Genomic DNA, 25,051 nt, shown 5'->3' on the forward strand with positions numbered 1-25,051 from the left:
CAGATAAAGCTAAAGAAAGCGCATGAGCCACTTCAGATGATATGTTCCAAGTTCCTCCCCAGGTTTTTTGCCTTTTATTCTCCAATTCAGGTATTACATTGCCACTGGTTTCCACCAGGATTGTGCATGCACCTTGACATGTTCACAGAAGTTCCACAATACAGAGTTTCACAACTGGGACAGGTCCCTACAATTGGGACACCAGGGTGACAAACAGATTCTGGAGAATTTCTCACTGAATAGGTGGAGAGAACATAATTACCACATTGTAGCACTACAAAGCCTCATAAACATAGAATAGACTAGATCCATTTACCACAAAAATCACAGAAAGTAGCTGATCAAAGAATATCTCTTTTATGTAAAATATACATTTTTAAGATATAATTTTAATACATCTTTTATATTTATTGATGTTGGGTTTGAAACATTTTAAATTAAAAAGAAAAAGAAAAAAAAATACTCTTGCTGCCAGAATTTTATTTCTCGAAATAGTTATAGTCTGAGGTAACAATGAAAGAAGACTGTGTGCTGTGAACAAAGTTGGTGATGTTTGTCTGCAGTCACATTTCACTTATTAAAGTGAAAAGTAAAGTTAGGACTTGGCATGTACACTAGAATTCATACAAATATAGCTTATGGCAAACTGAGAAAGCAAGAACTTATGCAAACCTACTCTGATTATATTTGTGACCTTTGCAAATAATACCATTGTTATGACAGAAATCAAGACCAGTGTAGTTTACATCACTATCATCATTAAGTGTGTGTCTTTGTATGATCCACAGCACAACTTACTGCAGGAACCAGGAATAATACACACAGGGGTGTGGGTGTTTGCATGGAGCCTTAGCAATGATGACTTTAATTCAGCTTTCCTTGATATAGATAAAAACTGATATTCCATGCACACACGTTTTATTTACAGCTGACTCATCAACAGTGACTAATCACCCCCTCCACTGGCAGCAGTAATTATGAGCAGTCTTTAATCTTCTTTAACAAGCTCTACTTCCCATGTAAAGCCTCAGTGACCTCCTCAAGGCGCGAGCTGTTTATCAGGGCCCATTCAGCAGCAGCAGTCTCTTTCCAGTACAGTCCTTGGTATGGCTAAATTCCATTGTCCCTTTTTCAGCAGTCAAAAATCCATGATAAATTCTGTACAACACTGTAGTTAATATAACAGCAGCACCAAATATTATATTAATTCCTTTGCTAAAAGCTGTTTGCAATCATCTCTCTATTGACAATATTTTAGCAAAACTAAATCAATGTACATCTCTAAATATCAGAAATGTATGCTCTGATAAATATATTATTGTACAAGAATTTTGTCATGCAGGTCATGCTGTTGGGCTAGGCTATATACAGAAGAACATGTGACATGGTTAACAATACTTTTCAGTTCTTGTCCTAACAAAAAGTAAAACATGACAGTCAGGGATTATTCAACAATCTCAAGGATCTCTTGTGATTTGGGTAGCTACAGACTCCCCTATGTAATTCTAAAATTCTGTATTTTAGGGTAATTGTTCCTCACCAGCCCAGAACATCAAATGTGCTATTGCATTTGTCCCATTGCATAAACACAGATTAATACTGAATGAAAAAGCCACTAGAGGAGATACAGTTTCAGAACTGTAAGGAATGCTGGTTGCTAGGAGGACTGATGCAATAGGCAACTGGTCAGCATTGTAAAGTTGTTACTAAATCTCACTCTAAAAATGGTGAGAGTGCTCACTCTGAGTTAGTTAGTCTACATAATATGAACTTGCACTTGAAAAATATATTTATGTATCTATACACATATGAAAAAAAAAAAAAAAAAAAAGGAGAGAGAAAAGGAGAAAAATGTCCTTAGTTAGCCTTAAAAGAAGGGGGCATTTTAAGAGTATCTCTGTGCTTTATGGAGACAGATGGAGAATACATTAGACAGGTCGCAAAACAGACAGACAAACAACACACAGGACAAAGCACCTCAAAAAAACACTGAAGAATTTTTCAAAGCGCATGAGCCAGAGGTATTAGTCTGGTCAAAAAAAAAAAACACTTGAGAACTATGACTCTCTTACAGTGGTACAAAAAAAAGCCCCCAGTAATCTTCTCAATTTTACTTGGTACTCAGTCTCTGAAAATGTTGAAGAACCCTGGAGTAGAGAAATGACTACAGTACCAAGCAGCACTTGCTAGCTTAACATTGCAAGTCTGGATGGCGTTTACCTTTCTTGCATGTTTTGTGCCTTCCCCAAGCCATTAAGAAAGAGATCTGGCTTCTGCTTGCGTGTAACCAGTAATGACAACCTCTTTGCAGTTATCTGTGTGCAAACAACCGGAGACATTCAGAACTCTGATACAGTAATCCAGTACCAAGTAAGTTAATCACAAAATAAAACAATTTATAAACAAGTAGGTCATTAAAAACTAAAGGAAAAGGTTAAACAAAGAAAAACAATCCCACATGCAGACCAGTTTATCAGTGCTTTCATTTCAGCAGGATGTTACAATGCGAGAACACACATCCAGAGCCCTCTGTGGTCTCCGCGATCGGCAACACGGCTTGTCAGGTGATGGGGACAGGATGGTCCATGCAAATGAGCAGACCCAAGTCACACTGTGTGCAACCAAGACACAATTCCAGACATCTTCAGAATGGATTAGAGTCACAAGAAATGGAGGTTCAATGGAGTGACGGATAATTAGTTGGAAGCACATTATTTTAAGTAAATCTCCCTGAAAAACTGCTTATTTATTGTATATACTGTCCAATGGCATCCACTAACTGCCCTTTTATTGCCACAGGGAAGTAGGACAATATAGTAGATCAAAGAAGGAGCGCTACCTTAGATAATCTTCAAAAGCCAAGATAAAATTCTTCAGCTATCCAGGTGGCACTTCTATAACTACTGACAGTTATATCATGCAGGAGTTATATCATATTTCTGGAGCCTATGGATTAAGCTACATTTATGTCCAATATTTGGTAAACAGTATTTGAATTAATATTATGTAGCCGGTTGATGCCATCTGGTTTACAAGATAGAAGGGATGGGAGACCGAGAACGCCTTAGAGGACAAGGTGAGCTGTAGGGTGATGTTACTGGAGACAGTCGCAGAGCATTGCCTGTCAAGCCAGCTATGTTGTTTAAGCTTCGAGATTTTTCGTAGCCTTGTATGAGAAAATGCACAGACATCAGTTGAATTCAGCCAAAAAAATAGACAAAGACAAACAATACAATGTCATGTAATCCAAGGAGCTATCTGGGACTCGGGGAATTTGCCTGCGAAAGAACTCAATACTTAGACGCAGTACTGTCAAAAGATGTTAATGAATAAAACAATTTATGAAAAACTGCAACTATTCTTTCCCAGGAAATTAAACACAGAACCACGTCAGAGGTCTGGCCTGTTCTTCCACTCTGTGCCACTCTATTGGCTTCAACAGAGCTGTGCAGAGTGTAAAATTAAAGATCACAACAGAGTTTTCGGGTGAATTATGTGACTAAGCATAATCCCATTAAGATAGACCATAAATGCTGTTAGAATGATATACCCTCTGTTAAAATCAATTCCTAATAAAAAAATATTTTTCTTTAAAAAATGAAATTAAAAAAAAAAATACAAAATTGCATCAATGTTTGTAAGTAATTTCTGCAGAGTATTGAATGTACTATGGAAGGAAGCTTCATCTGCACAAATGTTAAACTTACAACTTTGTGTCCACTATTAAATTATAATATGATAGCAGAGTTTGACATATTTTCAAATTCTTCCTGACTGGTCAATTTAAATCACTAAATTTATATTGCTTGTCCAGCTGACTGAGATGAAATAAATGATATTAATCTGCATAAGCAAACAGTAAAGAATTAGTAATTAAATGAGGAAATCACATAATATATTACAATTTGGAGAGAACACCACACTTGCAGACATTTCTGTTCACACCATGAGCTCCAGCTGCCTACTTTTAGCTGCACACCCATTGTTTTCACCTTTGAGAGGCTACGTTTGAAAAGCAGTGCTATGCTCTCTCTCTTCCTCACAATCTTCACAATTAAGTACTCGCAAGAGCGTAATTCTGCTTATGAAGGATAGGATCAGCAGATTAGCCTAGAGAGAGATATCAGCTAGGAGAATGACACGAATCAAAATGGATGGGATGCTGCTCCTGAAGGGCACAGATACATGCTTCACTGCACGCAGGAGAAGTCCATTGATTTCAGTTGGTGCTACCTAACTTCCTCAAAAGGTATAATGCCATGTGCCATGTGAAGACACTTAAGTAAACTGCCTGCTGTGAAACACTGAGACTTTTTCTCAGAGAACGTATGGAGTGCCAGTGACAATACATCTATCTAAACATCACGGCAGGTCAATGGTGTTTTCTAATTGAAACAGGTTCTGGTTCCAGATGACAGACCACAAGCAATAATATTCTTCAGGAAAAAAAATCACACTTAAGGTTCTCCCCAGAACAAGATATTTTCTGGGAGCAACTGTGATTCTGTTTGTGTTTGTACAGGTCCTGAGCAATTGAGAGACAAAAGCATACATAATAATAACAACTATCATATTTCTTAGCTACTGAAAATTGCATGCTGTAAACCTGTACTTAAAACACATGTACTGCCTTCATGTCTGCTTAGCCATTGTGCAGTGTTATCTCCAGATTGCAAGGGCAGGCTGAACTGCGATGCTTCACAGACTGCTGATACATTCAAAATCCAGTTTCCTGCTTTGATTTTCTGTCAGTATTTACCCAGATTTGAGAGAATTGTGTTTGAAAGGGGAACAGAAGGGATGCACACTGCTTATGTATATATTTAACCTCCTGTGTAAACTTAATGCGTTACAAAAATAAAAATAAAAAAAAAAATCAAAAGAATTAGTTAACTTTTTCACACAGAAACTGGGAAACCTTTTTATTACTATTTTAATATTTTTTTCTGCTATTTTTCTAATGATAAAAGCAAAGACAGAGGAAGATAGTAAAGATGACAAAAAAAACCAAACAAGGACTTCTAAAAAATGAAAACCAGAAATACGAGATGAATACAGATAGAGGCATAAACCAAAAATCAGTGATGTCCAGATAGTTTGGTGGGGTTTGGATTAGCACTGAATCAGTATAATCTGAGAAATGGAGATAAGGTGCCAAGGCAGAAAAGCTCAGAACAAATGATCACTGAACAAAACCAAGAACCAATCAAGGAAGCAACCAAACAGAAAGGATATACCAAAAGAAAGAAAGGGAAAAAAATTAAATGAAACACTAATAGACTTGATGTGTAAGTTAAATTCAAGAACTTAAGAATTCAAATATGCTACTTGAAAATATTTTCTGCTCATCAGCTAGCTTTCCTACTCTGTCTACAATAAATTTCAAAGCCAGTGGCTAAAACATTTCAACCTCGTTTAAGGTTATCATTAGAGTCAGTCAAAAAGCACATTTCTCATTGAGAAAATGTCAGTTCTGAACTCAAGCCCTGCTTTTCCAGTGCAAACTATAAAACAATGACTTTTCTCTTGAATCTAGATTTTGAAATGAACATGTTCATGTATTCCCCATACAAAATACGCTGTTTTGTTGTCACATTAATGTGTCATTACTAGTTAATTGGTAACTTGTCCCATTATTTTTTTATCTGCTCTAATTAACAGTTACCAGCAAGTGAACAACACTCAAATGTTTATTCTGGCATTTCTAAAAGAAGTCAAGAATCTTGTCTTGCAGGATGCCATGGCAAATCTAATCTGCGTTATTCAGGTGCTTCTGACCTCCTCAAGAGACTGGAACCTTACTCTAAAAGACACTGCAAATAATCCTAGTTGCCAAGCGACAGTGCAAGACATACATGCTGCAGACAAGAGTCCTAAATCCATGTGCAAAAAAACCAAAAAATCTCCATTTAATCTAAACATTGTATACAGGAATATGTAAAATGTAGGTGCACAGAGATAACCTTTACAAACACCATACACATCAATTTGTGGTTACACATCTGCCTTCACAAGCTAAACCTACTGAGCTTTTGAAACATAAAGAGCATTTGCAGAATAACCAAGCGAATTGCTTTAGGATCTGCTGCTGGCTTGGACAGCTACATTTACAGTAGACACAGCTAGTAAAAAAAAACAAAAACAAACAAAATAAAAAACCAAGCAAACGAACAAACAAAAAAACCTGTCCAAAAAAACAACAGAACAGAAAAATTGTAACCTTTGAACACTGCTGCAGCTTAACAGGGAAAAAAAAAGTAATTCTCTTCTAAGGAAAAGCAAGACTACCACTGGCACTGCTGATTTTGGGGTTATGCCCTAGGTTATGCCCAACTGTGGCCTGATTGGGTGGCCATATCATGGCTGATTCATAATGCCAAAAGGTTTTTACGGCTGCACCGAACCTGTGGAACAGGGAGCAATTAGGCTTGAAGAGGCTGAAGTACTTGTAAGACAGCAGCACCTTGCAAGATCAAGAGCAGTTTACTGTATTTGAATTCTGGTTGGGGGAGGCAGTCACCATTTAGCATTAGGTAGCACATTACAAAGAGGGAATGTTTTGTGGCACTATAAATCCAAATTTTTCTTTGAAATAAATCTAAATAGCATCTCATCGATACGCTTTGTTGTGTCCAGAAATAAAAATGTTATTGACTTCTGGTATTTCGATTTTTTAAATATAATTTATTCAGCTGTAATTTTTACTGAGTTATTAAGTGCGGATCAAAGTTACTAAATAATTAATTTGTCTTTCAAAGTGATAAATGGTATCAAGTGACGAGTAGTGGAATGAGTAAAGTCTGAATTGCAGGCTTGTCCATAAAAAGTAACAGACAAATGAAGGCACAAGTGATATGAAGGTCCAACATCAAGCACTTCTCATGAAGACTAAAGGAAATGAGTTTTTAAAAGAAAAGCAGGAAAAGAATGACTAGGAATAAAGAAAAAAAGATACACTGTCGTACAGTCTTTCCTCTAAGAGCATTGTGCACATCATTTTACTCTAAGTTTGCTTTTCACACGCACACTGCTGAGTGATCTTTATGATCTAATGAAAGAAGTCCATACCTTTCCTGATCCCTCCATCAGTAGCACACGTGTAATCCCCTGTTGTCAGTAGGAAACATGTTCCCCCTCTTCTGTTTTTGTCTCTGGTACTAGAGCGTCTGATGGGAGGGAGCCTTTCACCAGGTGAGAGTGGCTGCTCACTTCCTGCACTGTCTTCACCTGATAACACTGGTTAAAGCACCATGCCCATTTACAGACAAGAATGAATGAGGAAATGAGACATCACAAAGAGCTTATGTAGAACGCCAGATATTCCCATCACTCAAAAAGTAGTTACAAGGTAAATCATTAGAAAACAACATTGCAGTTCATCAGTAATCAGCATAAAATGGCAAAAAGTTGTTTTTGTTTTTTTTTTTTTAATTCAAGAGTAAATTATCTTTTGATTTTCCTGTTTTTATGTCTCACATAAGCTTCCACTAGACTATGAAATAAGAAAGAAGCAAAACAAGGCTCAGTTAGTTGCCTGTTAAAGACTGTAAGTAGTCAGTTTCAGAGATTTAAAGATGCATTTTCTATTTTTTATATCCTTTTTATTAAGTAAGAGGTCATGCTAGTCATTTTTACTTAGAATATGTTACTTAGCACTTTGTAAAGATAACCCCTCCCCCAGAAGGGTTCAATTATCAATATTTGACACTAAAGCCTGTTTCACTATGCACACTTAGTTTTCATATCTGTACTTGCTGCAATGTTTGCACAGCTTGTCACTTTAAGTACCCAACATTAAATGTTGTCTGTGTGGTTTATTTTGTCAAACACTGAAACTCTTACCTCTCTTGATTTGGGTCTCCCAAAGGACTATTAAAAAAAAAAAAATCTACCGATTCAGATTCAGGCCACACTTCAAGAAATAAATCTCTGCTAGTACAGCACATAACAGGTAATGGCATGATTTTGGCTTCTGCTTTACCTTTGCATTTAAATCTGAGCATGTGCTTTTGTGAACTTTTAGTGCCACTGGCTATATTCAGCCTAAAATTTTTGCACAAGATTCCTAATTACTTTAACAGCGTTTTCTACCAGAAATAAAGTCAGAACGTACAGTGTGAGTGCTGGCACTGCCAAAAAGTTTACATTTTAAAATTACTTCTTTTTTGCATATCTGTTTTTCACCTAACTTCAATGATTACACCACCTTGTCAATAAAGCTGCAGATACAGAAAAGTGTCTCTTTGCTCTGATCACATTGAGCCTCCTCCATTCTGGAATACCTTTGGCAGGACCTGATGGCATGAAAAAGCTGTTATCATTTTTACTTTAAAGATATCGTCTGAAAGTCAGTCAAAGCACTGTAAAACTAACTATATTTCACCCTCAGTGTAAGTCCTCCCAAAGATTCCATCCTCGTAAATACATTTAGGATGTTCAAAAGGCTGTGTTAACTTTGTGAACACTCACTCAGAGACTGAAGCTGAGTTTCTTTGAAGATAAATGCTATTCAGCAACAAAGCAACAGAACCAAGAAAGATATTGTTCAGAAACTGATTTTCCAGATTCTTCGTTAGAAAAAATAAACTTCAGTTACTGAATGACACTACTCATGTACTGCTTTGTTTTGTTTTTCTCTTAGCAATCATCAGCTTTCCAACAGGCACCTAATGACTGGCGTGTAAGCTTTGTAATCAGATTGCATTTTGCTTAAGAAAGAATGCATTCAAGAAACAAATAAACAACAAAAAAAAATCCCTATTAAAAATAATGTTTTAATTATATTGAGAAAAATTCCTCTTTAATTGGAAGAAATATGGAATATGGGGCATGGGCTCAGAGGGGCAGAGGCTGTCATTTGATATATGTTTTCACAGCAATTAGCACAAAGTATCCTCTTCCATGAAGCTCTGAGAAGAAGGTATTAAAAATTATGAAAACCAACACTTATAGCATGGATGTTGTCAGGGGCTGCCATTTTCATTTTTCTTGAAAAAATCAACATCAGTTTTACTGCTATCATCCAATTGATAGTAAATGTCGTGCAATGTCTCATCTAACACAGATGAAAGATTTTTTTTCTAGCCAGGGAAGCAGAATGCCAAATAGAAAGAAAACTAGAGAGAGAATTTCTCTTTATCTCCTTTGAGTGCTGGGCTTTTGATGTAAAGCACCTGCTCCTTTTAAATGACTGCTTCTTTGTAGGATCTTGCTTAACAGGCCACGATGTGGCACAGGCAAAGCTGACACAAGAGACAAACACTGAGGCAAAACACCATGGAGTCCAACAGAGTGGGACACAGTGGCTGCTCAAATAGTCACAGTCATGCAGAAAAACAAGAAACATCCATATAACACAACAAACAACAGGCAAAAGAAAAGGTTGATATCATCAGCAGGAAAGCATTCTCAACAGAGCAAGCAAAACTGTATAGACCAGCTACATAGAGGTCTGAGAATGTCACTATAACTATTTTGTCCTCTATGAGACTGACACACGCAAACACTGGAGGGGAGAAGGGTGGGAGCTACATCTTCTCCTGGCAGAAAGACTGGCTGCTTTCTGACCCCTACCAAACATACTGGTCTATAAAGCGTTCTCAGAGAACATGCATCTCCAGTGGGTCCTACCTGATGATCTGTTGTGCTCCATCAACTGGTTGTCCTTGCCCAGGCAGATGTCCCCTTGTGTGCTATTGCAGGCCATGTTCAAGTCTGTCTTGCAGAAGGTGGGAGAGCTAGCTTGTGGAGCCGGAGGGATGTGCTTCTTCCTCTTCCTCGGCAGTTTCTGCTTTGCCATGGCCAGGGAGTAGTACATCCCAAAGTTGTTAACAATCACAGGCACAGGCATGGCTATGGTGAGCACCCCTGCTAACGCACACAGGGCTCCCACCAGCATACCTGACCAAGTCCGTGGATACATGTCCCCGTATCCCAGGGTGGTCATGGTGACTACAGCCCACCAGAAGCCAATAGGGATATTTTTGAACTGCGTGTGCTCGCTTGCTGATGGATCATTGGGCTGAGCTCCCACACGCTCTGCGTAGTAGATCATGGTGGCAAATATCAAAACACCGAGTGCCAAGAATATTATCAGCAGCAAAAATTCATTGGTGCTGGCTCTCAGAGTGTGGCCCAGCACCCTGAGGCCCACAAAGTGCCGTGTGAGCTTGAAGATTCGCAGGATCCTCACAAACCTTACTACCCTGAGGAAACCAAGTACATCCTTAGCAGCTTTGGAGGAGAGCCCGCTCAGGCCCACTTCTAAGTAAAAGGGCAGGATGGCCACAAAGTCGATGATGTTCAAGAGGTTTTTGATAAATTCAAGTTTGTTGGGAGAAAAAATAACACGCACTAAAAATTCAAATGTAAACCATACTACGCAGACTCCTTCCACATACGTTAGGGCTGGATCTGTCTCAATTTCATACTGTGGTACAGTTTCTGTTCCATTGACAACATGCTCAGTTTTATTTATAATAGTATTGAAAGCCTCATGCGTTTCCAGGCAAAAGGTTGTGATTGAAACTAGGATGAAGAATAAGGAGGCAAAGGCGATGAACTGAAATAAGAAAAGGGAAAAAGAGATATCAAAACCACACAGCTTTTCACAACAATAACATATCGTATCACAATAATCACATATCAGTGCTCATTATCAATCTTTTACTGGCTCATGCCCAAGTGATTCACAACTTCAAGAACACAAAACTTTGCATCCAGGACAGAGGAGTGGCAGACAGCTCTCACACATACCTTAGGAGTCTGGCTGCAAGAGAAGTCTTTGTGATGGACACTATAATAACATGGTGCAACTCTTCCAAAAAGGGGTTAAAAAAAAAAATCTCAAATCCATGCTAAGCCTATCAAGGCCTCTTATCAACAGCCTACATACATGCCAGCTGCAGCAATATTTAAGGCTGTTGAAGAAGAGGGGAAAACTGGGCTGACTCTACCGGTTTTGAGATTATGGTTCAGGAGTTCCTATCTAGTCTGACAAACATCAGAATGTCTTAGGAACACGTTCCAAAGGTAGGCTTCTTTTGGATTTCAACCATCCACAACCACAGGGTAGTCACAGAATTGTAGATTCATGGAATCATAGAATACCGCGAGTTGGAAGGGACCCACAAGGACCACTGAGTCCAACTCCTGGCTCCACACAGCACCACCCAAAATCAAACCCTGTATCTGAAAGCACTGTCTGAATGCACCCTGAACTCCAGCACTTGGGGCTGTGCCCACTTTCCCGTGCAGCCCGTTCCATGCCCACCGCCCTCTGGTGCAGACCCTGTCCCCAGCCCAGCTGCCCTCCCCTGATGCAGCCCCATGCCGTTCCCTTGGGCCCTGTCGCTGTCACACAGAGCAGAGCTCAGCGCTGCCCTCCGCTCCTCTGCTCTGCACTGAGCACATCCAGGGACCTCAGCTGCTCCTCATACGTCTTGCCCTCCAGACCCTTCACTCTCCTTTGGACACTCAAATAATTTTATGCCCTTCCGATATTGTGGCACACAAACTGCTCGAGATGAGGCCACACAGCTCAGAATGAAGCAGGACAACCCCCTCCCTCACTCAGCTGGCAGCACCGGGCCTGGTGCACCCTAGAGTACAGTTGTCTGTTTGGCTGCAGAGTACACTGCTGGATCATGTTCAACTTGATATCAACCAGAACCTCCACATCCCTTTCTGCAGGGCTGCTCTCCAGCCTCTCATCCCCAAGTCTGTACGTAGATACAGAGTTGCCTAATCCCAGTGCAGCACTTAGGCTTATTGAATTTCATGAGGTTGACAACTCAGCCCTCTAATTTGTTATCATTTCTGAAATCAAATTTAGAAGAATACATATTTTATCCATTTTCAGGAATACACACAATCATTTAATGGGAAACATCTGGTTACATTCAGGAACGTTCGAAGTCTCAGAATTTGGGCACAGACTTGAGCATTACAGTTTATTGTATCTATACAGAAAGTCTGAAAAATCCAAAATGCAAAATGCAACGTGTTAAACATCCTTCTAGCCCTCTACTGATATGTATTTATTATCTTGCTTCTCTGAGGAAGGAAAGACACCTATTAATTTATGTAAGCTATTAAGACTAATGACCTCGTTAAGTACTTGGGGATCACCCAGCAGTAAAATGATCCTTGTAATGTAGACAAGCAAGTAGATCAGAAGAGCTGGCTGACACTTGTGTCGACACATCAGATTCTCATACTAAGATCTCGAGCGGCAGCCCTGAACTGTGTCTTGTTCCATTCACTCAGAAGGCACTTAGCAGTATTTAATGGGGAGTGCAGCATACACAACACTTTCAGACAAAAGCAGAGTCCCTCTCACTGTCATGGCAGTGCCTTATCAGTGCTCGATCTAACTCCTGTTATCAAAATTGCAAATCCAGAATAAGTTGAACAAATAAGGAAGCAGAAATTCAGTTCTGATAGTGACACATAAACATAAAATGCAGTTATATAACGCGGATTGTTAAGGACTTAAAAAATGCATGGCTGATGTTCAACTCTGTTATCACAGTCAAGTCATCCAGTCATTGAAGCAAACGGAACTTCCAGCACAGGATCTCACAGAAAGACAGCTAGAAGGTGAGATAAACTTAGTTACACCTAGTAAAATGCACTGAATGGAAATGTGTTTCCTGGGCAGTTGCTCCACTGCTACAAAGGCTATCTTCTATCTAATATCAGCTCTTTACCACCATGTTACTGCTCCACAAGTAGGTATGGTACTTGAATAAGTAGTGTATTTAAATGCTTCTTCTCTGAATCAGTGTTTACAACACGCTGCGAACATGTGTGTTATTCTGTATTTTCCAATTGACATGTTTTACGTCCAGTATTATTACTTGGGGGGAAAAAAACACCATACAGAAGACCTGAATATTTTCAAAAGTGGTAAGGACCCAAAGAGACAAAATGATGCCTAAACAGGTTTAAAAACACATCCCACCCTCTGAGCTTCCTTACAAATCTAGCATCCTGAAAGTGTACCATCATGTGATATCAGGAAAGCAACACAACAAAATGATATGTTACCACACATTACAATTCAATCTCAAATCCTATTTGAAATATATATATATATATATAAAATAGTGGAGACAGAAATGCAGTCATAAGCAAATATGTCTCCGTTCTGTCTCTTTAATCCTGAATGCAATACTGTGGTAAAACTGATTTTGTGTACTTCAGGTATCAATCACTGAATGTAGTATTAGCCCACAGATTTACCAGTATGCACTAAACTAATTCCTTCGGGCTGGTCTAATATTGAGTGGCTCCATTTTCCTAACACAGACTGTTAGTTAGACAACAGAATGCTGTCTCTACAGCTGCTAGACAGAACTGCTTTGATTCTAGAAGACAAGTTTAAATTTGCAATGCAGGTCTGGTTAAGCGTATTATATTCAGAGTGACAAGATATATCTATCCAAAACTCACATACTTAATACATCTATAACAGAGACTAGCAGCTTGGTTATGGCTTACCTTCCTCAATCAATGAAACAAAGTGATTATACCGAGCCTCTCAATTACAAACACTCTAAATCTGTTCTCTCTCAAAAAGGACCCACTCAGGGACTGAAATGACCACTTATCATCCAGTCTGAGCTTCTAGGCACATGCTAGGCAAGCAATCTTATACTGTTTGGTCAGTTTTTACCAGTGACGTTTTTCTGCTCAAACTACAAAATTTCTACACGTTCATAGTGCATTTCTTCCTCACCTTATACCAAGGCACCAGCACACTAGCACACACACCAACACACCTCCACACCCATACGGTTTCTGTGAAACAGCTAGAGTCAGCAAATACAACCAGATTTATATAGCCTAAATGAATTAATCTCAGCAGATCTCTGCAAAGCCTCTCCTTAACAGCGACAGAAAATTTATCAGACTCTAAGCCAGTGGTTAAGAACGACCCTTGGGATGCTACTTCAGGATCCTCCAGCATCTTTCTGCACAGCAACAGGATACAAAGCAAACAAATGTGTGGAATTTGAGCATCACTTAAGTTATGTCAGTGCTGTAGTTTGTAATTTGAGTGGGGAGTTTTAATAGATAAAATACTGGGCAACCTCTTTCAGCAGCAACACTTTGCTGACTGCAGGCAGCTATGAATGCTTTTCGTATGGAAAGAACAGAAAATTACATTCAGGCTAACCAAATTCAAATTTACCAAGAACTTGGTTATAATAAAGATTAAATGTGCATTCAGCAAGACCCTACATCTAGAAGCAGGAAAATAACTGACATCTATCTTGGGGCTGCATTTCAGAAAAAGACTTCACCACGGTTCAGATCTTTCTAAAAATGCCAAACAGCAAGGGATCAACTACAGGTAGAAGAACTACCTGATAAGCTGTTTGTTACTGTTTCGCACAACAGTGACACTGTGAGAGGCCACAGTACACCTGGCACTTGGTAAAGCAGCTGGGAATTTTTAACTGTAAAATTATATTCAGTGATGCTTTGTTAGCCCTGAAGGAAAAAGACTTCCAACAATTTCCAAAATCAGTCGAGTAATCCATTCTCTTATCCTAGAGGAGATCATAAGTGATGGTGAAGAAAGGCAAGAAAACACCATTATATGTGTTACATAATGTAAGATTCTTTGATAATGCCACAATTTCATAACAATGTAAATAAGATGTATACATCTGGCTGTGCACATAAGAGCATATACACCTCATTTTGAGCAAGTACAATCATTCTTTTGCTGCACTTTATAGATCTTGCTGTGTTTTGTTTTAAACTGCACACTTGGACATTTTGGACAGATCTTGTAGAGCACCTGAAGCAATGAAACCCCACTCATGAGAAGATGCTTTTACACAATTATAGTGTATTATAGTCAGAGGCTTCAGAGAAAATGACAATGGTGTCCAGTGTGAGAAGGAAAATATTCCCAGTGAAAGAAGAGACCTTGGATATTTACTTTAGTATTTTCTTCTTATAGTATTAAATAATATTAAGCAATACGTTGAAAAGAATCTGTCATGTTTTTCACAAACAGTTGTAATGACAGAAACAAAAAGTCACACACTATTCTCACTTACTGTTAACCTTGTGCTTCTTCTTAATTCATTCCACCTTCTCTCATTTTGAATGAATTGAGACTTTAAAAACACATCCATTTCTGTTTATGTGAGTAAGGACTGCATACCAGACATTACTGGTACAGATTCAAACTCCCATCTTCTCTGGTGAACGTGACCAAACAGGTTCTGTTCTTCAGTGACACTCACTATACATGGGATATCACACTCAACTTTTGTTTGCTTTCCTTAAGCAAAGCAAACAAATTTAAAAGGAATTAGCTTGACCATCATCTCAGAAAAGCCACAGGATGAGTTTTTTGTTTGACACATAAGCAAACCTTCACCTTGAAAAGTTTTCATGAGTTGTAAGACAAATTCAGCCTTGGCACATAGCAAAATAATTTCATTAACCCTGTTGCCCAAGTATATGGCTAGAAATTCATTAGAAAAAAAAAAAAAAAAAAAGTAAAAAAAAAGAGATCCAAATAATTAGGATTTTTTTTTTAATTATTTCTAAAAAAATTTCATAAATAATAATTTCTTGTTTGCATTAGTGGATGTGATAGAATTATCTTTATTCTTTTAGGTTTTCTTTTTTTTTCCCCCTGAGAAAAACAGTTTTCAAGATGAGATAAAACTAGCCCTTTTTGAAATTAATTGAATTAATAATGGTTCAATGCATTTAGGCCAGAAAAGAGCAGTTAAAAGCAATGTATGTAGTCCGTATGTAATCAGTATGTAATACAAAGCATGCAGAACATTCATTTAGTGGTTAAAAGTCTCAGTAGGTTTCTGAGTCCCCCCAATCACACTTTGAAGGCAATCTGCACCCAATTTTGTTCCTGTGCATCAATATCACATTTCAGATGACACTGGTACAGATTCTAGCTCTAGCTTCCCTAGTCAGTAGGATCACGAGTCAAGTTCTGCTACTGAGTCTTACTAATGTTCACAGAAACTAAATTAACCATCTACAACTTTGTTTTTGATGAAGTTTTTAAATCCAGAATGAGTGGCAGATGCCCATGGATAATGTGTTGGAGGTATCCATGATTTCTGTTTTGAACTGAGCATCTCATGGCTACACATCTAGCTCACTGGCCTGATTTTCCTCTCCAAAACAGACCTAGAGATGGAATTGGTGCACACTTCAATGTCACCCTGTGATACAGCCAGCACCTGGCATCAGTCATTCTATCAGCGACTATTAGACATTCTAAGGCTTACTGTCTATTGTCTGTTCCTAAATAAACCAGAAACAGAGCTGGAAATTGGTCCTTACATTCAGGCATGTTATTTATATTCATTAAAAAGAGGCTCCTATTTACTACTGAATACTGAACATATGCTTTGTTCATCCTCTCCCACCCCTAAAACAGGCTATTTCTACATTACCTAAGTATTGCAGAATGAATAGGTCGTCAGTGATGAGGCCAATATGCAGACTGGTAGTCACAGTTGCCTTACTTGTTTCATAATTCAGTTTTGAATAAAATCTCTCATAACCTATCAGTATTTTGAAAGTAAGAGTCTATCTTCCGTCTAGATCCAGCTTGTTCTGAGCTGGATATTAACAACTCCTCCATCATCTCCCATCAGTGTGCAACGTGTATTTTCTAATTTAAGTATTCAGTAGCAACTTTTAAGGTCTGGTTAGTATGAGTTGCATTCCAGGATTTAAAAAGCTTGTCCTTCACACACTTGGCTACAGAAAAAGAAAACTAATGAATATTTAATAAGCCCTTGGAAATACAATGTTTAATATTCTCTAGTGCAGGTAGAGAACTGCCTCAGAAAAAAAAAAAAGTTGCATTAAACATCTTCATATTAAATATATTATGAAACTTGATACCTGCATGTTGCTAAAATTTAAAGTAATAATAGCAATAAGAAGAAGAAGAAGAAGAAGAAAAAATAAGAAGAGTCCATATCACAATTAAACTAAAAATACAACCGCAGGAAGACAAGCAAAGACAAGAGTTTGCATTTTATTTCTTGAAGAAACCAATTTTGAATACCTGCCCTCTATTGGAACCAAAATCGTCCTTCCTCTACAAAAGATAAAGAGTTCAGTAAACAAATCTTAACTTTTTCTGAACATAAAAAGCATGGGGGATTTTCTACAGACAGTTCTTCTCTTTCCTACCAGCACTTTCATGCTAAACAAATCTCTGAAATTAGAGCAACCTTTCTGTTAGGTAAGAAGATACCCAAAAGAGAAGCAGTTTTTTTTTTTTCTTAATATCATATTCATTTTGAAAAAAATGAAAATAGTAATAAAAAAATGTCCATACTTGAGCCATACAATCATTATTTCCAGCGATGCCAATTGGTTAAGCCTCTACACTTCACATTTCAGAAAACAATACAGCTTATCTGAAAAAAATAATTTATTAGGTTTATTCTTCCTTCTGATCCTCGGGCCATGGAATTAATCTATGCATTAAACGCATCCAATTTCACTAACTGCAACAATTTAATCAGATATATTAACTACAGGACTGTATTTTACAGTTTTTCTTCATCTGTACTTTTAAGACTAATTGATCAGTGCTACGTCTTGATTAAAAATAGCCCTCGAATAAGGCAGTTATAACCAGTTATATCAAAATTTATCATTCCCATCTTAAAAATTTATAATCTGGCATTTACTGTTGTTTTTTTTTTTTCTCTCAAGAGCCCAAGAGAGGAAATTGTTCCTGTGCATTTTCCATGTATTCATCACATAACATCAGCCTCTTTTTCAGGAACTCAAATCTTCAGCTCCTTTCTGAATCCTTCTAGGGCTATAGGAGTGGGTCCCAGTCAAACATGGAACAACTTCAATGTCACAGATGCCCATCAGTCACAACTGATGTGTAGCACTGACTTTTTAATCAAGTTTTATAGAAATTTAGTCATATAAAACAGTCTTAAAAAAAAAAAAAAAAAGATTCCAGTAAATTTGGGTAATTCGGATGTTCAAGGAAACTATGACTCAGCTGTGGATATTATACAAGCAGAAAAAGAAACTGTATTCATAAGGTACATGATATGCTTCACTCCAATGAGCAGTAATTAAGACTGGAATGAAATCACAATGTTAGATATGACTTCCAGCTTTAAAGAGAGTTGTCTCTAGATTTAGATTGCACAGATTGTTCTTATTTCTGTTCTTAACACAATTGATTTTTTTCCTCTGTTTAAATTCATCTGGGTGTCAGGAGACTGCTAAAATCATAATGTGATTTCAGAATGAACTCTCGTGATGACTTTACCTCCTTGTATGGTTTCATGTTCTGAGGAACAAAATTTAAGCACTGAGGCTCAGTCTGCACAAACCTCATCACAGATAGAGGCTATTCCAATACCTAAGCAAAGAGATCATCACTGTCTTCACCCCTTTATTCCTCAAAGGTGCCATTTCTCTGTAGTTACAAGATCTCCTTGGAAAATTACAATTACTCTCAAATGAATAAACAGATGGATAGATAGATAGACAGACAGACAGGTAGATAGATAAGGAAAAGTCCCAAACACTTTTACACTGTGATATATTTTCAGTTCACTACATCTGGGTCTACCAAGTAAGAAAGCACATAGCTACTACCAAGAAGTTACTTACCAAGCAACTGCTATTTAAAATATAAACTCACGGCAAATAAACTATCATTTTGCATCATCACCTGTAATCTCTCATATTGTCATTCTCCACAGATTAAAGAATGCATACAGACAAAGCATTTTAAATAAATCTTCAAGGGAAAAACAAAAACTTGACACATAAAGCATTAGACACTGAGAGAAGGCTAATTTAATGTCTGTAAAAATCTACAACTTATCCTTTTTAGGGCAACGGGCTACAGTACCAGCATTAAAATGTTTTTATATACAAGCATAAAGATTTAACAGCACAAACCTCCCTGAGAAACTCCTCACTGAGAATAATTTCTCAACCAACATCACACCATGGTTGGTAGAGTTCCTGCCAACATTTCAGGTTTTATTCTGTGAATGTTGTCTCCTGTTTTCAAATCCCTAGCACAGTTCTTCCTAATTTGTACTCCCTTCTTACTTGGCATTCAATTTAGCAGTTAACATTCTGCTGCTACAATTCTATACAGAGTCACATTTCAATGAAAAAATCTACATATCAGTGTACTTCTATTGTGATATTGTGTAAGAACAGTCTGTAAGATAGACAGTAATATGCTATGAGTAGATCTATAGTATGGGAGTACTTACAGTTAAGACTGGCTACCATCTGTAGGTAGTAGTGGGAACACAAACGTGCCTTTGCTTGCTCGTTCTCTCCCCATTTATTGAAGTCTTACAAAGAAGCTGTCTTTCATTACCAGCTGGAGCACAAATAAAAAGGTTATGAATGCCTCCCATCCTATTCAGAAACCGAGTTCCACAATGAAGTTTTTCTCAGCTGTCAGGTAAATCAGCAGTTTGACACCACAGATACACATCTGACTCAACAAATCTTATAAACATCTACATTTTAAAGTGGATCATAAAGAAAACCAGTTACAAATTAGGCTGCATTTTAATTGCATTTAAGTGACATACATCTTCCAAAGGATTCAAAACTGATCTACAAACCTAATGTGATACATACAGGTGCTCTGCCACTCAGCTCAGAACACTTCACCTCTGCTGAGCAGCCAGAGAGGAGACAATGACAGCATGTTTGAGTGGTGGGAGGTCCTGGGACAGGACTGACCTGCTGCCCACATCATTTGGTTGCACCACAGATCTAGTCAGCTTACTTTCCACAGAATCACCAGTTTCCTAAATGACCAGAGCAGTTTTATCCTAGGCAAACCGAAAGTTATCTGATCTCGTTGTTCCATTGAGCAGCTAAGTCAAACATTTCACACTGACACACAGTCTACCTCCTACCAGCTGAGTTTTGCTCCTGCTGCCTCAGTAGAACTCATCAAAAAGCGATTATGCTCCCTCCAGAAGCTTTCCTTACCCATCCACTTGAATTTATGAAGCTTGTTTTACCTAGTGCTTTTCTGAGCTGTGACTATCCCAGCACTATCCTAGATCTTACAGCTAGCTGTGCTTATTTTTTTTAACTAGACTTTGCACTTACATTCTAGGAATCATCTTTTAAAAAAGGAACCAGAAAGGCTCACTATGACCTTGCTTTATTGAAAATGCCTGTGTGATTACATGAACTGATAAGACTCACTCATTAAAAATCGCTACATATCTGTAGTAAAACTATAAAACTACTTCCAGCAGCTGGAAAAAAGCAAATAGATGTTGTTCCTGGAGTCAAGGCAAAAGTGAGAAAACAAATTCTCAATCCATATTCTGGGTCTAGTGTCAGATATTCAGTGGCTTCTTCTTACTAAGAAAGCATCTTCCAAAAGGAAGGTGAAATTCACTAAATGGATGAAGGAGGCAGATTATGAAGGACCCATTTCAGCCAAATCCCAGACTTACGTGCAGAGCTGAATTAGCCTTTCTGCATGCTTGATTTCCCTTCCCCAGACCACCCACTGCCTGCAGCATCACAGCAGAGATTAGGCTCTGGGACTTGGCAACCTGAAATACTGCACAGGCAGTATCTTCTTTCCCTGCTGTGATTTCTTATGAAAATGTTTTATTTGGTTCAATGGGCCAAAAGTAGAAAAAACCTTCAGTGTTGTACTATTTAACAGATATTCACATCCATGCAGACAAATGGAGAAGAGAAAGAAATTCTTGAGAAAAAAGTGATGAAAATTCTATTACACTAGAGTTTCCCTAGTACATAAACCTCATGTCCATTAAAATTACAGAAACATTTTGAGCACTACCATCTCTCTCTCTCCTTTAAGCACTCAGGCTCACTTATGTTTATTTTTTCTCTGATTCAAAACAACTCTGACAGTCTAATTTAAAATTACACTTGAGCACATTTTGAAAACTTTAGAATTCAGAACTTTAGAAGGCTTGATATCCATTAAGATTTTTACAAGAAACTAACAGCTTTCACCACAGAACCTATATAGCCATATCATACCTTTCTGACAACCCTAGTCCAATTGAAACATATTGGAATTATTTAAAATTTTTCCAGGCCTATGTCTTTCCTGTACGACACAGTAAAACTTCAAACACTCGAATAGAAATTACCATGTTTTGTTGTTTTTTTTTTTAATTAATTGGATTGAACCATTGCCAACAGTGTACACAGAGTCTTCAAACAGATGATTACAAGGTCTCATCTGACTTGAAGCTCTTCCTTATACTAATTAAGCAGCATTGGTACAATTCTTCATACTGTCACCAAAGAAAATGCCATACAGTTGATATTAAGTGGTATCCATGTTGGCAGTTAGAAGGCAATAAGAGAATGAATGGATATGGAGGTTAAAATCTAGCCAAAGACAAGTCCAGAATCAGAAAACTGAGATATTCCGAAGAGTCCCACATCAAAACATCAAGGGACCAAACAGTCTTCTAAAGCAGATTAATGCTATCTATATTTAATTAAATGCATACAGAAAGGTTTCATTAAAAGAACATTATGAAATTGCAAAGTCGAGCACTTGAAAGTAAGAAAATGTCAAAAGCAAGGTTGGCCGAGCAACCTTCATTCTGCTCCCTTGGGCACTTGGGTTTGGATACCATTGTTATTTAATGATTGCAAATTAATTATGCAAAAGCATAAGCATGCTATCCAGACCATGGCATAGCCTAAATCTTAGTTTGTCTGGTATAGCAGTCTTAATGATGAGCTTCCATGACAGCAGATTTTGTGGTATAACCTTAGTTTGATGAAAGTAAATGATGAGCCCAGAAACTTGAACAGCCTCTTAGGGAAACTGTCACCATCACAATTCAGCAGACAAAACCACTCTGCCATTTGCACTAGCAGGGCAGTCGACAACTGAGTAGTCTGAACTGACTCATGGTAGAACACTCTATGCCAACACTCAGGAATTTCAATTTCCCTGTTTCTAATATGAAAAGATTCTAGAAAGCACAGATGGTTTTATTTTCTTCTTCTTCTTTTTTTTTTTCCCTCCACATTTGTCTATGCCTTGCTCCTTTTTCCGCCTTCTCCTTCACTACTTGTCCCAGCTTTACAGTTGGATCCCAGACTTTTTTCCTCTCTTCTTCTAAGCAGTGGGTTCTTACCTTTTTTGCACATTCCATTTCCAACCTTTACCTATTTCCACACACAGCCCTCACTCAAGAGCTGATGTCTCCCTTCTTCCTGGGTCTTCCTCCAGCCACAGCCCTTACTTCATTTGCTGCCCTGGCTCCTTGTTCCGGGTTGGTTGGTTGTGGTAGTGTACTCTCCCTGTGTCAGTTCTGTGACTTTGCTATTTTAACCCGTAAGGCTCACATAACTGCAAACTTATCTGCTGAACAACCAGTCTAATGAAAGATATATCATTTCTTCCTGCAAACTTGGCCTTGCTGTGAGTCTGATGGCTTCCTCCTCTACCTCAGCTAGATGCCAGGAAAGTGGAAGGGAGCACAGGAGAAATGCTGATCTAATTAAACAGATCTACCATCAAATAAAATTAAAACAGTTCTTCAGATGAAGATTTATGCCTTTGTCTAGTGAAGTCACTGGATAGTCTATAAAATGTAAACAGTATGTCAGCTTTAACCTTTTCCTCAGCCAGATGAGCCAGTGCCCTTGGAATTCCTCTCCAATCTCATAAAAACTTCAAAAAAGTCATTGAAGGTTTTCAAAAAAATCTTTGAGATGCCTAAATTAATGAACTGTGCACCCTAACACTAGCACGATAAAACAAGTGATGCATTTGGAGAACAGTTTGAGGTCAGAAGGGTGTTTTTATGATGGGGGGGAGGGCAAGGCTGTGAAAGCTCCTGTGCATGATGTATGTGAATATGTTCCAGGCTCACAACACAATCCCATAGACCCAAGCTAAATTTAGAGACAGTGAATTATTCATTGCAACAGTAGTCAGCCTGGCTTATACAGACTCTCAGGAACTCAGCCCATCATCTCAGACAACAGTAGTTCATATACACACACTTTTTTCAGATTTAATTTTTCACAATCTTGTGGAAAAAAAAAAAAAAAAAAGAGCATTGGTCAACAAGCCAGTCAGAATCTTGTAAAGAATTACATATTTTTAAAATAGATGGGTTAAAAATACATGCAGCTTACTTGCACTTTTCGATCATACAATTCCATTTACCTCCACCTCCAAGGATGCAGCTGTAATCTTTCAACTTAAATAAGAAAGGGAACAAGAAAAAGAAAAGCCACCAGTACAACTATTAGGACACTCAGACAACTGTGACGTTCAAAGTCCTGCTCAAAGCAGACACTTGAACTGAGATGAACAATGGTTCAAGTCCATCTCTCGACCCTGGCAGAAGCATGCTGAAGTGAATGAAAAGGATTACACAAGTCTACAAGAGGGATTTTATGACTTCAGAACTGTGATAATGGAGAATTGGATTGAACGACCAAGAGGCTCCTCCAGCCCTCTGTCCACATGAATATTTCCAAATCCAATTTACACATTTATTTAATACATAGATTACGTTCTAAGCCATTGCCCTTGCAAGCATTAGCACTGAAGCTGTACACAGCACCATTTCAAAGGAATTCCTGTTATTTATAACGCATCTGCATTGCCAACTTTATTTAGCTTTAACATTATCTTAGAGCTTTGTCATCAGTTTGCCCTAGAGGCTGACACTAATCCTTATACTCAGGGCTGGACTAATTAACACACTGACAAATACCCCTGATGTTGTGCACAGGCCATCATGCTACTGAAGATTTCTTTACATGGGAGCTTGTTAGTGACGAGAGCAAACTGCTAGGAGCATGTGACCATACGCATCTTGCCCCATGACCCCAGGAGAACCAAGGAATTAATCATCAGTACAGCACAGCACGTATTTCTTCAGAACCAGAAGGTTTCCCAAATTGCTGAAAGGCACTGACTGCTTCTACTTTGCACAATGACTCCACCTCCTTAAAACGTGTAACAGTTATTCAAAAAAATACTTATCTTTATCCTTTTTCATGTGATTCTAAACCCCACTTATTTATTCCCTTTACTTGCATTAATAGCTTACTTATGGAAAATAAATAGTAGAATATACAGTGGATCTTCTTTATTAAATTCTCCACACAAAGCGGGTGTGGGTAGAAATACAAATGTAGAATAAACATTTGGATGCCTCAGATGGCTAAAACTCATCTGCAGTAAAGCAGCCAGCAGTGTGAATACTTATATTATCATTTATATGTCAGAGTCAAAGCAGTGTTGAGTTAGCTGGGGCAGTTCTTTCTCCACGTAAGTAGGATTTCAGGAAGGAAAATAACTCTGCACTGCTTATAGTATACACCTGTGTCTTTAAAATACTCCTCATACCAACGAATGCATTTCTTTTAGCATGTGATGTAAGTTTTGCACTGAGAGACCAATATTCTCCAGAGAGAGTTTCTGTGGGAAAGACCAGAGCCAGGCAGTCATTCAGTGAACCAATTCCTTGACCAGACTTGGGGTCTTGCTGATGATGACACATAGGATGGGCTGTCTGGCACAGCAGAGTGCCATCACAGTCATTCCTAAGCAGGCTGTGCTTGTTAGGGACTGTATCAAATGCAACCTGCAAAAGGAGCGGCACACAACATTGCTCAGAGGCACGCTCTGCAGTGTGAGGTCTACAAGGGACATTTACTGCCGGCACATTCATTTCAAAACTGGTTACAGCTGCCTGTATACTCTTAAATAAGGAGCAGGTTTCTTGTACATGGATTTACAAGTGTTGTCACTGCTGAAATATGCATGCGACACCAACAGAGGCTGGTCACTGGGGGTGGTTATGGAGGAGCAAACTGTGCTTTGGGGAATGCTGTGCTTTTATTTAAGACTTTGCTGTTCTGATTTGAAGGGTAATATATTCTCTTTGTTTACATATCACTGACAGCCCTGCAACATCTTGATACACGCCATGAAAAACAATTTTACTTAACAGCATACAAGCAGAGAAGTCTAGAGGTA

The 25,051-nt window shown here is 38.2% G+C and overlaps 1 protein-coding gene across 1 annotated transcript in view; it reads right to left on the minus strand.

Annotated features, from left to right (window-relative positions):
- Positions 1-2,246: 2,246 nt before the first annotated feature.
- Positions 2,247-25,051, minus strand: part of KCNC2 (potassium voltage-gated channel subfamily C member 2) — a 93,091-nt gene continuing 70,286 nt past the window's right edge. Inside the window, exons 3-5 of the mRNA XM_042872546.1 lie at positions 9,631-10,561; positions 7,069-7,236; positions 2,247-3,166 (exon numbers count right to left, since the gene is read on the minus strand). Coding sequence (XP_042728480.1) covers positions 3,030-3,166; positions 7,069-7,236; positions 9,631-10,561 — 1,236 coding nt within the window. The 3' untranslated portion in view covers positions 2,247-3,029. The remainder of the gene's footprint in view (positions 3,167-7,068; positions 7,237-9,630; positions 10,562-25,051) is intronic.

Source organism: Lagopus leucura, unplaced genomic scaffold, assembly GCF_019238085.1.
Source record: "Lagopus leucura isolate 7727_CA_CO unplaced genomic scaffold, USGS_WTPT01 Super-Scaffold_100008, whole genome shotgun sequence".
Classification (NCBI taxonomy): Eukaryota; Metazoa; Chordata; class Aves; order Galliformes; family Phasianidae; genus Lagopus; species Lagopus leucura.